Raw genomic sequence first — 14,817 nt, 5'->3', positions numbered from 1 at the left:
TCTTAATATTCTTTTAATTTATACTTTTATATTAAAGGATTTTAGTAGAAAGTGTCTGTGTTTCATTGTTTTGCTGTATGTAAAATGTTTGTAAGTCATTAGCCCTTATAGGCGTAAAGTGCTTTTTCAATAAAGTTAAGTATTTAAAAAAATACCAATGAGTTATAATCACACCATGGATACACAAATCCTAATTCACACATTGCTGCACAAACACGTTAGGGCACCACGAATAAGCTTGTCGAAGTTCCGTAAATAATTACACTCGCTTTATTGTTCAATCAAAGTCTTTACATAATAATACGGCACCTTCTTGAATAATAAAGATTAAAATTAAATTTAAAGTTACAAATAATTCCCCCATGTGACTCAATACAATTACCGTTAATGACGTAATTAGTGCCTTTATACATTTAAAATAATTACCTTATATTGTATTATTTTATTTTTCACTAAAAGGTTTAATTATGACAGAAATGTAATATATGATTCTAGTAAAGAATATTTACTTTTACATGAAATTGATTAACATGTTGTTTTGAATTACTTGTAATATAGAACTGACGAAATTGAAGTGATTGGAAGATAGCACGGACAATTCTAAGCGAGACATTACCTTTTTTTGAACATTTTTACGTCATAACTATGTCTGATGAAAACTATAAAGTGATTACGGATGACCAAATGAGAGACGAGGTATTTGCATTAACGCATAACTTGGATGGTCTGAGTGAGGTATGTGCATAAACGAACCAAACATTACGTCATATTTATTTATAGTGGATTGGGAAACAAGTTATATAGCAATCCCTTTCCACTTTGCGGGTGCGAGTGCTGCCTTGAAGCGGCAATAACCTGCTATTTTTCGAAATCTACACGGGTGTCTTTTACGTGAAAGAGATATTGCTCTCTCTTAAAAAAAAATGGGTCAGACATTTATCGTCCCCTTCCGAAGGACTATCATCGTTTCTCAAGACCATACTGGCTCGCAAATGGTATCAAGGGAGAGAGAGCCGACTATTTTTTTCTATTTTTTTTTCGAACTATGATTTTATTGCCATATAACTGATAAGATTTGAGACAATAAAATACGCAAAAAAAATATATAAGCATTATATGAATGAAAACATACACACAATACAAATACAAAAACAAAAATCCTAGGAAAACATATTATCCTCAGACTCCAAGGATTTGTATAGTAAGTAGTGGAGAGTAGCGAACTCTCGCCGTGTAAAAAAAAAAGTTAAACCACGAGATTTCAATCCCTCTTACTATACAAATCAGTATAATACCTATATCCGTTGTACCGATGACACACGGTGATATATAAAACTAAAATGCATTTCAAGTTCCAGAACAGCAAAAACTTAAAATTCAATGTGCAATGTGTGTCCATTGTTCTATATTATGTATTGAGTTGGTTAAATTTTAAAATGTAAAATGTGTGGTGATAACTGTGTGGAAAACGAATTCCATTTCCTCATGAACTGTAACATTTACAATAAGCCACGAGTTCAATATTTCTCACAAAATAACACAGCATATTAACGCACGAATATTAAAACACAGAACAACAAAAACATTAAGAAAAGGGCATTAATTACAACGTATATGTGTTCCTGTTCGAATAATGACATTTAAATAATATGAAAAAATAATGTAATATTTTGAGGTATTTTGTCCGTCAATTTTTTCAATTCCAAAAAAGTTGATGGTTAAGGAACAACCATTTTACTTCAAGGGTGGATATGATTTTTGTCTGAGCGTGTAGGTTATATGACCTCCTTTATCTTTTTTCAGAATTTTTTTTTTTCAACGCTGTCAATCAAAATATTTTTCCAATATTTAAAACTATAAGGAAGGTATGTGAAAAATCTGGATTCAGATTTTTTTTGTCACCTGCTTGAACATTTTTTTTTATCAACTTTGGGATCAAAATATTTTTTAGGCCAAAAAACATAACCCCACTCCCTTTGAAGTTAGATGGCCGTTTCCTCAGGCAAAGTTGACCTTTACTATTTTATCAATGTCCCTCATTGTCCTTTGCATCTTCAACCTTTCTTAATTTTATTTCATGACTTTCAGACATCTACACCAGAACCAGCGAGCGGATGGCAAAACTTGAAGAAAGCGATGAAAAGCAAAATATTGGACGATGAATATGAAAAAAGTCTTTTTAGTGAAATGCGGAAGAAAAGACGGACAAGTAAATCGTCAATAGAAGACCTGTCCATTGAAATTCCTCGTGTCTTTATCAAAAGGCCATCTCTTATTCTAAATGATGAGATATTAGATTTCAATAGAAATTTCTACCAATCGAGCACACCCACATCGGACGAATTTGAGCTATCAGATTTTGAAGGTAGGAACGGGGTTTAGATTGGGTTTTGAAAATGTCCAGGTAGTTTTTCTTTATATATTTTGCCCATTATTCTCTATTTTCTTTACTTTAGAACCAAATTATTCTCTATTCTTAATCTATTTTGCACCCTATTATTTTCATTTTTTTTCATTTTTTCTATTCTTAATCTTGTTGCCCTTTATTACATGTATTATATTCTTATATTGCTCATTATTCTTTATTCAAAGGCCACTCAGACCCCTTTGAACTGTGACAGACTACATTTAAATATATTTTAGATATTAAAATAAGGAGATGTGGTACAATTGCCAACGGAACAAATATCAACCTGAGATCAAATGATGTAGATGTAAGAATCTATAGCTCGAAAACGATAGAACTTTATGTCGACGTACGTATAAGGCCTTCAACATACAGCAAAACAAATACTGAATATGTTATAACAAATTATCGCTATTTAACGAAATATTCCTTTGATCTTACTGACTGATAATTTGCTTTCTTATTTCAGTAGAGTAATATGAAAAATTATTGCAAGAAACTAAGGGCTCACATGCCGTTGTCAATGTTAACCAATGAATGGTAGGCGCCTGGAGTTGGACAAGCACTTCTTATTATTATTATTAGTATGGTATCTATTTATCCATCAGATTGTTGATGATTACTAACCGTAAAATGTGGCTATATTAAACATATTTGCGATCTAATACTGCGACACTGGTGTAAAATCTTTACTTTTCAGCGCACACGAAGTTGAAGAAACAATAGGAACAAGAACAAAAGGAGAAATTAAATTCATTTTTTTTTCATTTGTTTTACTTGGAAAATGTTAAATTGCATTCGCCACTTAAATTGTCTGGACTTATTCTTTAGCATTTGCTATGAGCAATGGCAAATAACCCACTATATATGTATATAGTTTATACATGGGTTTGCAAATCTAATCTATTTTTAGATGATGAAGACACCATCGAAAGCGTATACACTTGTCAAGACCAATATATTCGAACGTGTAAGAAATATCACGTGGTTCCGGTGTCCAGATTTTATAGACAGTTAGAAGGAAATTCTGTGATTCTTAAAAACCACCAATTCAGCAAGGGTGAATTTAAAGCTTGTGCAATTGCTTTGATGGTGAGTTTTTTTTATTATTAAATTTGATATACGCTGAACCAATTTCCATTCGAAACTAATACATGTACATGACATTTGAACATGAGTTGCTCTTATTGTAGAATCAAAACTTAAAATATAAGAAATAGTTTTAGAATTGCTAGTAAATTTAAGCTTCACAATATCTTTATTTAATTTCAAAAGGAATTTAATAACTTCTGTCAGTTGTTATTCCATTTGATCGTTTACGTATAGATATTATATGTGCATTGGATCTAAAATCATAATTTTTTTGTTCTTGTCAAAATTTTCCTGATCCACGACTTTTCCTGAATCCACCTACTCCAAGATATCTTTACCACTTAAATCTGCTAGAATCTTATGAGATTAAATATATAATTATCTTTTAACCCATCAAAAAATTATTTTACAGTGTAATGGCACAGTGAAACATCTTGACATTGAAGGCGGTCTAATTGGAGCCGTCGGAATGTCGCACCTGTCCGATCTGTTATATTATACTGATTTATTAGTAGAACTAGTGAGTATTTTATGGTTTATTGGTAATAATAGTGAGTTCTTAACGATGTTTTAGTAAAATTAATGACTAAATATATGTTACGATTTTTTATATTAATAAAACTAGTGAGTATATCGAGTATGTTATATAGAGATCCTAGTAATATTTAATAGCCTCGACATTGCAATGGTGTCTGAGCTTCAATTGTCTGATATGTAATTCTCAGTTGCCTTATACGGCAATGGGATAAAGGGGGTCTGGATTGGGTTAACAGGATATATATTAATAATTACATTGCATGCATGTTTTATTACAATACGTTATTTTGATTGGGCTAACAGCAATCTCGCATTCTTCTGGAATTAACATACATTTCACAACAATGAAATGTAACATTCATGATGACAAAAGCTCGCACAACAAAGTGCACAGGTACATTAAAGAAAAACTTGATAGAAATCGTGTTTGAATGATACTATTTAAAAAAGCTATTAAAAGTATTGAATGCTTCTTTTTGTAATTTCATAGGGTTGTAAAAGCGTTGACCGTGCGTACATTTATAGACTGAAGCGCTTCCGGCCTTCATACAAAATGTACTTCATCAACGTTTTTAAAACCCAATGAATTTACTAAAAGAAGCATTCAATTGTTAAGAGTCAAAACATAAAGAGTATACTAGACCTGCAAAGAAAGGAGAAAAATACCCCAAGCCTGACATTAGAGAATTAGGATACGAATGCCAACAACTCCCACACCTAAATCCACCTGTATCCGATCCATAACAGCCATTTTTAAAAGGAATTCCAACCATATGCCCCCATTTAAACGTGTTCAAAAGCAATCAAAAGCATTGGTCCTAAAAAAGGGTGAGGGGTTCAGTCCGAAGAAATATCTAAGGATAAAAAATGGTATTAAATTAAAACTGTAGGAAAATCAATGTGGTAGTTCTTGTTATGTTTAGTAACGAGTTCAATCTAATTTCTAATGGGAATTGTGTTTTTTCGTGTTTCGTAGGCTGTTGTAAGTTAGTTCGTAGGTTATTTTCTGACCTATTATTCTAAGAACCTATTGTATATTTTCAGAATCTTACAAAGAATGACATCGGTAGAGAAGCATTGATATTACTTGAAGAAGCTTTGGATAAAAATCTAAAGCTACTAGATCTAAATTTATCAGGTACAAAATTCAAGTAGAGTTTTAGATAAAAAATCACTACAGGATTAACAACATTTTTCCTAGATTTTATTATTGTGTAAACCGAACTGATTAACTGATAAACGGGTTAAAAGTACGAATAACTCTTGCGTGAAGTCTCTGAGTAAAGCCACGGTCACAACAGATCGTACGATTTTTTGTCGCGGAAGATCTATAAAACAGTTGTCGTTGCACTGTCGTGTAAAATGTCAAAAACATATTTCGAGTGGTCACATCAGCTACGACATGTCCACAGAGACAGAGAAAAAAGAGTTGTAATTGCACTGTCGTAGGCAAGTCGCAAGTCGGTCGTGTGACAGTCGTACGACAATCGTGAGTTGTTTTGGGTTATTTTATATGGTTTCATGTCATGGGATGCGCGTGTTACTGTCGTGTCACTGTCTTGAAACATGCCAGGCTCCAGCCGCATGAATCCAACAAAATCACCAGTAGATCCCCGCCCCAAGTCTTGCAACAGTGTATACTATACTGCCCAAACACCAGGCGCCTAACCCACCCAACGACGGGCGTTTCGCCGGTTCCCATAACTATTCATGAGCTCTAATCAACACTAACAGAACCATATTTTGCTCTTGTTTGAGTCAGAAAAGGCGCATATTCAGCAGGGCCAAGCGTACTCGTTCTGGTGGAATAGCCATCGTCTTTAAACGGCAGACGGTATGTTTTTCCAAACATTAATTCCCGCCGAATTGTATTCTTCTAAATAAAACAAAAATATGTTGCACGACAAACGTACCATTGTTCTACGACAGACAATCAATGTTGTGGGAGCATCGTACGAAATTTGGTATTCGTGAGACAATCGTGCGACTGTTTCACGAGTGTCTTGCGACAGTCGTAGGATTGTCGTACGACAGTTGTGCAACAGTCGTACGATGTTTCTTTATTTAAATGGTTTATGTTGGTACCCATGACACTATGTTTATCACACGACAGTCGCACGACTGTGGTAAGACACTTTTACGACAGCCACCTGACAGTGACACGACAAAAAATTGTAGAGCAAAACAAGTGCATTTCCAATTTTCGTCCTACGACACACGACAGCGCCACGATGCTCAAAATATGGTGCGACTGTTGTACGATGATCACAAATGACCCACGATTTAAACAATTTTCATGTCGTGGCGCTGCATAGATGTGTCGTGGCCGGTTCGTTTTGACCAGGGCTTAACGGATCCAGTTAAAACACATGGAAAACTGTGTTTAATCCTTATTATTCTCAACCGAAACATTTGTTTCATTTTCATTTAACATCAACTTTCTTGGAACCCAAATGATTCATTTCATGTGTATCGTGCATGAATATACCGGTATCAAAATTAATGGAAATTAACAATGTGGTCTACTAAGGAAAACAAAACCAAACGGACCAATCACACTGTCTTACTGTGCTTCTATAAAAGTGCAATTCATTAAATGTAGTCGTTAAATAGAAAGACAAGAAACCCTAACCCCAAAACAAAATGTTTTTATAATAATCCAGTGTTGTTTAAAAGTCTAATATATAGAATTTTATTACTTTACGCGACTTAGTAACAAAAGAAACTTTTATGATTTTTATTGTTCTATTTTTTTTTCTTTACAGATAACAATATAAATAGCAGTGATTGTGATATAATAAGACAGATAATGGAGGTAATAAATAATTAAGAATTTACATGAATATACATCACTCGGCACCTCGGCAGTTCTAACAGGGTAGCGGAATCTGCCGAGGTTTGCCGATATGGGTTTAAAGTTTATAAACACTCAGGCAATAAAAATACACTGGAAAAGAGAGGGGTGAATTGTATATTATTGTAGGTCTATATTTGTCTTTCTTTCCAGTAGAATATACTTGATTTGTAAACGTAACAATAGATCTTTAAATTATATGGGGACGAAGTCCCCAATAACAGTAGAAAAATCAATAAAAAACATGTGTTTTATATTTAAATTGTTTAATAAATAAAAATAAAATTGAAAATGGAAACGGGGAATGTGTCAAAGAGACAACAACTCGACCATAGAAAAAACAACAGCAGAAGTTCACCAACAGGTCTTAAATGTAGCGAGGAATTCCCGCACCCGCGGAGGCGTCTTTCACCTGGCCCCTAAATAAATATATATTAGTTCAGTGAAAATGAACGCCATACTAATTTCAAAATTGTACACAAGAAACTAAAATTAAAATAATACAATTAAGACTAACAAAAGCCAGAGGCTCCTGACTTGTATATTAGTTGCTTGCAACCATGACATTTGGACTCGTATGGTTAGTTGTCTCGTTGGAATTATATAATTTCCCCCTTATTTTTAAATACTAATCTTTATGCAAAATTACACCCATAAGAGTCAAGCAATACATACATAGTTTTTTACGTTTAAATAATAACATTAGATGTATGTTTCATTATAATACGTTATTCTGATTGGCTAACTGCACATCACGTGTTATTCCTTAAGCAATTGCAGTACACAATAAAACTTATCATTTATGATAACACGAGGTCCAACAATAAAATACACAGGTGAATTAAATAAAAAAATGATAAAAAACGTGTTTTCATTATCCTAGCTAAAAAATGTAATTAAAAGTATTGAATGCTTCTTTTTGTAACTTCATAGGGTTGTAAAAGCGTTGACCGTGCGCTTCATACAAATTGTACTTCGGTCAACGCTTTTACACCCCAATGAAGTTACAAAAAGAAGCATTCAATTCTTAAATACAATGTAAAATAATACAATACTATGGAAGATATTTTAAGAGTTCAATTATTAAGTTTAAAAACACAATCATAAGCTTGTCTGACATGGGTATAACCCCCTCAGTTTTAAAGACTACTTAATAAAGACTCCAATATGACAAACAAGTTGAGGGATGTGGTTTAGAATGTGTTTTAGTTTATTAAAGGCATCAAGATGTTGAAATAGTACGTAGTCTTTTAGATAAACAAACAAATAAGAACGCATGGACACAAGTCAAAGTATAAGATAAACAACTCACGCTGACTTTCACCTAGACTATTTTTCAAATCTTCTACAAAGATTCTGGAATGCAAGAAAAACTTACAAATATATAAAAATGTGAGATTTAGGAAATTATCAACTTTGTATACCCCTTTATTTTTCCTGCCCGCTCATAAGAGTATGCAAATCTGATCAAATTTTTGAAAGCATTTCTAGTTGGTTTATATAAAACCAACTGCAGTTAAGAAGGAATTATTCGTTTTTATTTTTTGTTTGTTTTTATGCCCCATTTATGAACATTATATTTTCTGGTCTTAGTGTCCGTTCGTCCGGCCGTCCGTCGGTCCCTCTTCGGGTTAAAGTTTTTTTGTCAAGGTAGCTTTTGACGAAGTTGAAGTCCTATCAACTTGAAACTTAGTACACATGTTCCTTATGGTATGATCTTACTAATTTTGATAGAAAGAGTTTTTTCCACAATTTCACTGTCCAATTAACATAGAAAATGATAGTGCGATTGGGGCGTTCGTGTAGTAAGAACACATTCTTGTTACGTCTGTTTTAAGAGGCGGAGTTAAGTTTTGGTGTGGTTCTGCTAAATTTTCAAACCATTTTGAGATTTCTGGCATTCTGTTAATAACATAGTTTGATTTTAACATATGTTTAAGACGCTTGATAGTTTTGGTACACGTTGTTGGCAGCACTATTTCAATCATTTTTGTCTATTGAATGTATAATAAATCAATATATATATATATATATATATACAACTCGTCTAAACATCAACCCAACAATGTTAGATCTGTAAATTTGCTTTCGCAAATATATATATATATATATACAACTCGTCTAAACATCAACCCAACAATGTTAGATCTGTAAATTTGCTTTCGCAAATTTTTGGTTCTTCCCTCGCCGGGATTCGAACCCATGCTACTGTGATATCGTGACACCAAATCGCCTGCACTGCAGCCGTCCCGCTAGACCACACGACCACCTGGGCTCTTAAAAAAGAGCTTTCGCTGGCCGTGTGTTACCTTTCCTCGTCAGTTTTAATCTAGCGGCGTACTACAGTACATGATATATAAGGCATGAAGATGTTATTGTTACAGATCAGCTAAATTATCTATAGTAAAGGATCCTACAAATTAATGTAATATACAGTCACAGAAAATAATTATATTTATAAGTACGTCTGAGTCAGTGACAACTCTACAACAGATGTATCCATCGGATCGCCATCAATGATGGTGATACATGGCTGTGTACATAATGTATATACAACTCGTCTAAACATCAACCCAACAATGTTAGATCTGTAAATTTTTGGTTCTTCCCTCGCCGGGATTCGAACTATATATACACGAGTCTAAATTGAAAACTATATATATATTAATAGTCAATAAAAGGCATGCAATGACATTTATTATTTTGTTTTTGTTTTTGTTTAGGGCGACAATATGTTACAGTCATTAAATCTAAGTAACAACAGAATTTGCAACGTCGGCGGTCAACAGATTGCTGGAGGATTAGGTAAGACTATCTTCGCTATCCGTGGTTACGATCCGGATCCCGCCTCTTCACGTGAGGAGGAGTGACCGGATCGTAACCCTTGACTACCAAAGATAAAACTGCTGTTGAGAATAATTTAAAATATAAAGTTACAGATATAAATAATTCTACAATATCATTTATAAGAATATGTATAGCACTTTATAAGTTGTTTTGAAAAAATGGTATTTAAAGTCCTTAATGACTTACTTCTTCGTGTTCTATGCAAAAATTAAGAAAACTTATATAGATGATTCCAGCAAAAATTTGAAACACAATATACTTTGTATTATTATATAAGTTAAAGAGTTTTTTTTCGGGGGTTGGGGTGTGATGAGGGGAGGATTCAGATGCATTCGACTTCTACTTCTTGATTGATACAACCAGTTAAGTACACGTGAACTACGTTTTTTGATACACTACATTTTAACATACTTTCTGTACTATACATATTAGTATAGAAAGTCCTTGGTGTAGTACACTTAAGATCGTAACAAAAAAAATCTACAAGTGTCTCATTTTTTTACAGTGCGAAACGACAGGTTAAAAGTTCTGAATCTAAGTTGGAACAGAATAACAGGAAAAGGAGCAGCAGCTATTGGCTATGCTTTGGCTAAAAACAGTGACCTTCAAGTTCTGAATATATCCTGGAACGGGTTTGAACTTGGCGGTGCTCACGCTATAGCTCATGGCTTAAGCCTAAACACGTGTTTAAAAGAATTGGATATTAGTTCAAACAGAATCGGCCAATCGGGAGTGACGCAATTAATGAAAGGTGTGAATAAAAATACGACTCTCGAAACTTTGAAGGTAATTTTTTTGACAACCTTAGCTTATGCCATTCTGGATGGGGTCACTTCATTTCTGTATTGTTTTTGTACGCCATTTTGTCTCTAATCTTTATCTTTCGTCCGTTATGTTCTTTACTTTTTACTTCAGCTTCCAATCATTCTCTATATTCTTTTTTCTATTTTTTTATTGTTTTTTTTTTCTCTCTCCCATCTATTCTGTAAGACCTAGTCATACCCTTATTCCTCTTTCAATATTTCACTTAACTTATGCAGAAGACGCTACAGCATTCTATATTATAACTAATTCAAATTGCTATTAACCAACTGAAAACAATATTTTGCTGGAATGAATCTATTCGTCTGTCAGTTCGTCTGTCTGCATGTCTGTTTTCCCATTAAACCTTGTAATCGCTCGAACTCCTAAACTGATATAAATGAAACTTTAGACATCTGTAGAACATTTCATGCCGTTATGCATAACTGAATATACAAGAGACTAAGGGGACATAACTGAATGTACTAGGTATCAAGGGGAGATAATGGAATATACAAATTATCAACAGGAGATAAGTGAATTTACAGAATTCGGTATATAACAGCTGCTGTTCTTACCAGGGGCGGATCCAGCCATTAAAAAAAGAGGGGTCCCAATCTAGGATAAAGAGGGGGGTCCAACTATATGTTCCTATTCGAATGCATTGATCGTCAAAAAAAAAGGAAAGGATTTCCAACCTCCGGAACATCTGGCACGCAATATTCATTTAATAATTCGATAGTTCTTATAAAGTGTATGAAATATCTTAAATGTTGATGATGATTAAAATTATTATTTCATATATATATATATATATAGTAATAATAAGTAACTGTATGGTATGCTTGTTTTATTTAACAGATCGCTGACAATCCTATCAAAACATGTAGCACATTAATGGTTTTGTTGATAGTGGAAAAACACGAAAAGATATCTTTCTTGGATTTTGGCGTAAGTTAGTTTACAATATGTAGAATATAAAAATACAATTGAAACCAGATCTGATTCATCATGTAAAAGCCAGAACAACAAAATAAAAAAAATGCACAAACGAAAGGAACAGGTTTAATACAGAATGTTTTCGACTTTAAAGATATTTTGAGCTGCTTGATTTAATCTTCAGAAAGTCAAGGATTATGATCCAGTACCTTTCTCTCCAGTGGTGAGGCTAAAAAATCGTAACCCTTGGCTAGCGAAGATGGGATGATTTAAGCAAAGCAAAATTCTTTGTCAAAGGATTTTAATTGTTGGAAACAGAGATAAAAATGTTAGAAATCAATTAATAATTTAAAAATACTGTGAGTGTCAGGACAGAAAGAAAAGTTATTTTGCTCAAACGAGTCACATATCAAATAAAACAACACAATAACTTTTATAAAGTATAATTTATAACCCCCACGGTTATCATAAATGCATTTCCCCCTCAAAACCACCAGGGGATACCAATTTTCAAAATGTACATCCTTTACAGAAGAAAGCCAAAAATAATAATAAAAGACCAATCGTAACTACTCGGCCATTCTCGCTACGCAGTACAATAGTTATTTCTTCGTGCAACCAGAAAGGCCGAGTTGTTCCGATTGAATAAAAGACCAACAACAAAAAAATATCAAACAAAAACAAAAAACTTTTACCTTTTTTTTTTACATTTTCATGTTACACTTTCCCTCTTTTAAAACAGTTACTGATATTGTTATTCCATGATTATGAAATTTAAATTTTTATTTTTTTCTTCTCAGAGTCAACCAGTTACTGAAGAGTTCGAACAGAAAGTCTCAAAAATCAGAAAAGACAAAAAACTGGTGGTCAAATACGGAAAAATTATTCGTGACACGAAAGCTAAGAAAATAGATGGGGACGATACAATGTATATCAGCGGGGATCCTCTACTGGTTCTACTGGAATTCACCAGGATGAAGAAAATACATATATTGGACATGTTCCGAGCATTCGATCTCGATGACAGCCATTCTATAACTTGGGAGGAATTCAGAGAGGGAATAGCGGTTGGTTTATACTATCTCTAAAATATACTGGTTTTTGACAGACTCATTATTAAGAACTCCGAAACAGTGGCCACATCGGGAGGCTATGAGGAGACCAACCGTAACTACTCAGCCATTCTCGCTACGCATTTATTTCTTCGTGCAACTTGAAAGGCCGAGTAGTTCCGATTGTGAGAAGAGGTTACTGCTGTTTTAAAGGTTTTTTTGTCAGTGTGTCTAACTTACAGATGTTATTTTTTGTAATTTTTAAATACGTACTGTTTTACGACAGAAGTGGCTAATTTTTTTTTTTTATAGAAAATAATAAGTTTGTTAACTTATCTTATTCTTGTTATATGTGTAACCTACGTTAAAGCATGTCATTGTGGAGTGCTTTGGGGCATACTAAATTATATAAAATTAAGCATCAGTTAGTGATCGGGTCTTGCATATACATACTGTTAACGTAATCTTATTCTTGTTACATGTGCAACATACCTTAAAGCATGTGGAGTGCTTTGGGGCATCATAAATTACATCAAATGAAGCATCAGTTAGTGATCAGGTCTTGCATATCCATACTGTTATGATACAACTTCTCCTGTCCGGTTGATGTTTAAAATTAAATATCCACACTGCAATTTGACATTTTCTCTTGTTCCAACTAGTTCATTTTAGCCGCATCTAAATTCTCTCTCGATTGAGAAACAAATGACTTAAAATGAACAGTCAATTTGAAAAAAATACTCCCCGGCCCAAAAAAGATCAAATGGTCGTCTCCTAAGTATCTGCATATACAAATTCTTACTCCTTGAGTAGAAAAAGAACTTAATGAGGGGGATATGATATTTTAGTTGTCTTGGTAATTTAGATCTATGAGTTTTTCATGGTTTTTTTTAAAGATATAGATTAGACCGTTGTTTTTTCCGTTTAAATAGTTTTTCACTAATAATTTTTGGGGCCCTTTATAACTTGCTGTTTGGTGTAAGCCTAGGTTCAGTGTTGAAGGCCGTACCTTGACCTATAATAGTTTACTTTTATGTATTGTGACTTTGATGGAGAGTTGTTGCATTGGCACTCATACCACATCTTCTTATATCTATTTGCAGCAAAACAAGTTGCCCATTAGACCCTCTAACATAGACAAGCTGGTACAGAGTATTGATATGGACATGGATGGGCAGGTAGATTTCAGGTAGGTCAATACTCAGATAAATTCAAAATAACTAACCCTAATACGTTTTTTACGCGTTAAAGCAGTTAAACGAACGATTCCATTTTACTTAATATAAAGTTTTGTCTTACAGCTATATAACCTCTTCGTGCTGAGTTAATGAAAAGTTATCGCAAATCAATCAATCAATAAATCAAGGTTTTGTAAAATAATAAATAGTCAATTTTTTAAACGTCAATATGATAATACAAGGAAAATGGCGACATAAGTATATCTATACACAGGGGGATAAAGCAAAGCAAACACTGCTTCTGAGTTAATTAAAATGAAATGTCTTTCTTCTTTCAGTGAACTGGTTATTTCACAGAAAGCACATAAAAGGAAAGTAGAGAAGCTGAAAGCCAGCGGAGAGGATGTATTTAATAAAAGTGCAGTTGGAATTGTAAACGAACTACTAAGGCAGTGGTTCGATGATCACCATTTCGTTTTGAAAGATACATCGTTCACCGAGTCCGTTTCCTAAAATTTATAAATTATATTTAAATGGGTATACACGAAATAGTCATACATGTTCATGTACATCAAATTCTGATTCAATCCATTATCGTCCATATGTATACAGGGGCGGATCTATAATTCATTTTTAAATGGGGTTTCAGAATAAGGTTTTATTTGGGAGGGGATCCAACCATTCATATATCTTCATTCAATCGATTGATCGTCGTAAAAGGGGGATCCAAACCCCCTTTTTGGATCCGCCACTGTGTATAGGATGAGATTCATACGTTAACATACTATTCTTACAAAGACAATGGTGCTATTGAATACATATTGGATAAATATCTTAAAGTTTTTATTATATTTCAGTTTGTATGTTTCTTTATAAAACGAATACTAATATAACTTTGTGCTTTTCAATACCACAGACTAGTTGCCTGTAAATGTATAGATTCAAAGACCTGTCAATAGCTTTGCAATCCTATTTTCCAACCGTTATATATTTTTTTTTCATTGCACGTCATTGACTCTTCGTGTTGTTTTGCCTTTTTGCATTGTGTTGTAAAGAGAAAAGAAAGTAGAGAACTTCACGAACAAAAGAATAAATGAAAACGAAGAGATA

General features: G+C 33.5%; 1 protein-coding gene across 1 annotated transcript; it reads left to right on the top strand.

Annotated features, from left to right (window-relative positions):
- The first annotated feature begins 449 nt into the window (after positions 1-449).
- LOC143042637 (uncharacterized) lies at positions 450-14,817 on the top strand. Its single transcript, XM_076215045.1, has 12 exons — positions 450-735; positions 2,089-2,365; positions 3,321-3,499; positions 3,912-4,019; positions 5,081-5,174; positions 6,802-6,851; positions 9,614-9,695; positions 10,243-10,523; positions 11,400-11,489; positions 12,278-12,544; positions 13,633-13,718; positions 14,046-14,817. Exons 1-12 carry the CDS (start codon positions 646-648, stop codon positions 14,218-14,220), a joined length of 1,779 nt encoding a protein of 592 aa, XP_076071160.1. The 5' UTR covers positions 450-645; the 3' UTR covers positions 14,221-14,817.

Source organism: Mytilus galloprovincialis, chromosome 8 (genome assembly GCF_965363235.1).
Source record: "Mytilus galloprovincialis chromosome 8, xbMytGall1.hap1.1, whole genome shotgun sequence".
Classification (NCBI taxonomy): Eukaryota; Metazoa; Mollusca; class Bivalvia; order Mytilida; family Mytilidae; genus Mytilus; species Mytilus galloprovincialis.
Note: the sequence above shows the minus strand (reverse complement) of the source record. Positions and strands in the feature narration are given on the sequence as shown.

Excerpts from the sequence above, each read along its gene's own strand:
- LOC143042637 (XM_076215045.1), top strand. The coding sequence starts at position 646 with ATGTCTGATGAAAACTATAAAGTGATTACGGATGACCAAATGAGAGAC. Across the intron at positions 5,175-6,801 it reads ACTAGATCTAAATTTATCAG|ATAACAATATAAATAGCAGT; the intron begins GTACAAAATTCA and ends TTTTCTTTACAG. Across the intron at positions 12,545-13,632 it reads AATTCAGAGAGGGAATAGCG|CAAAACAAGTTGCCCATTAG; the intron begins GTTGGTTTATAC and ends ATCTATTTGCAG.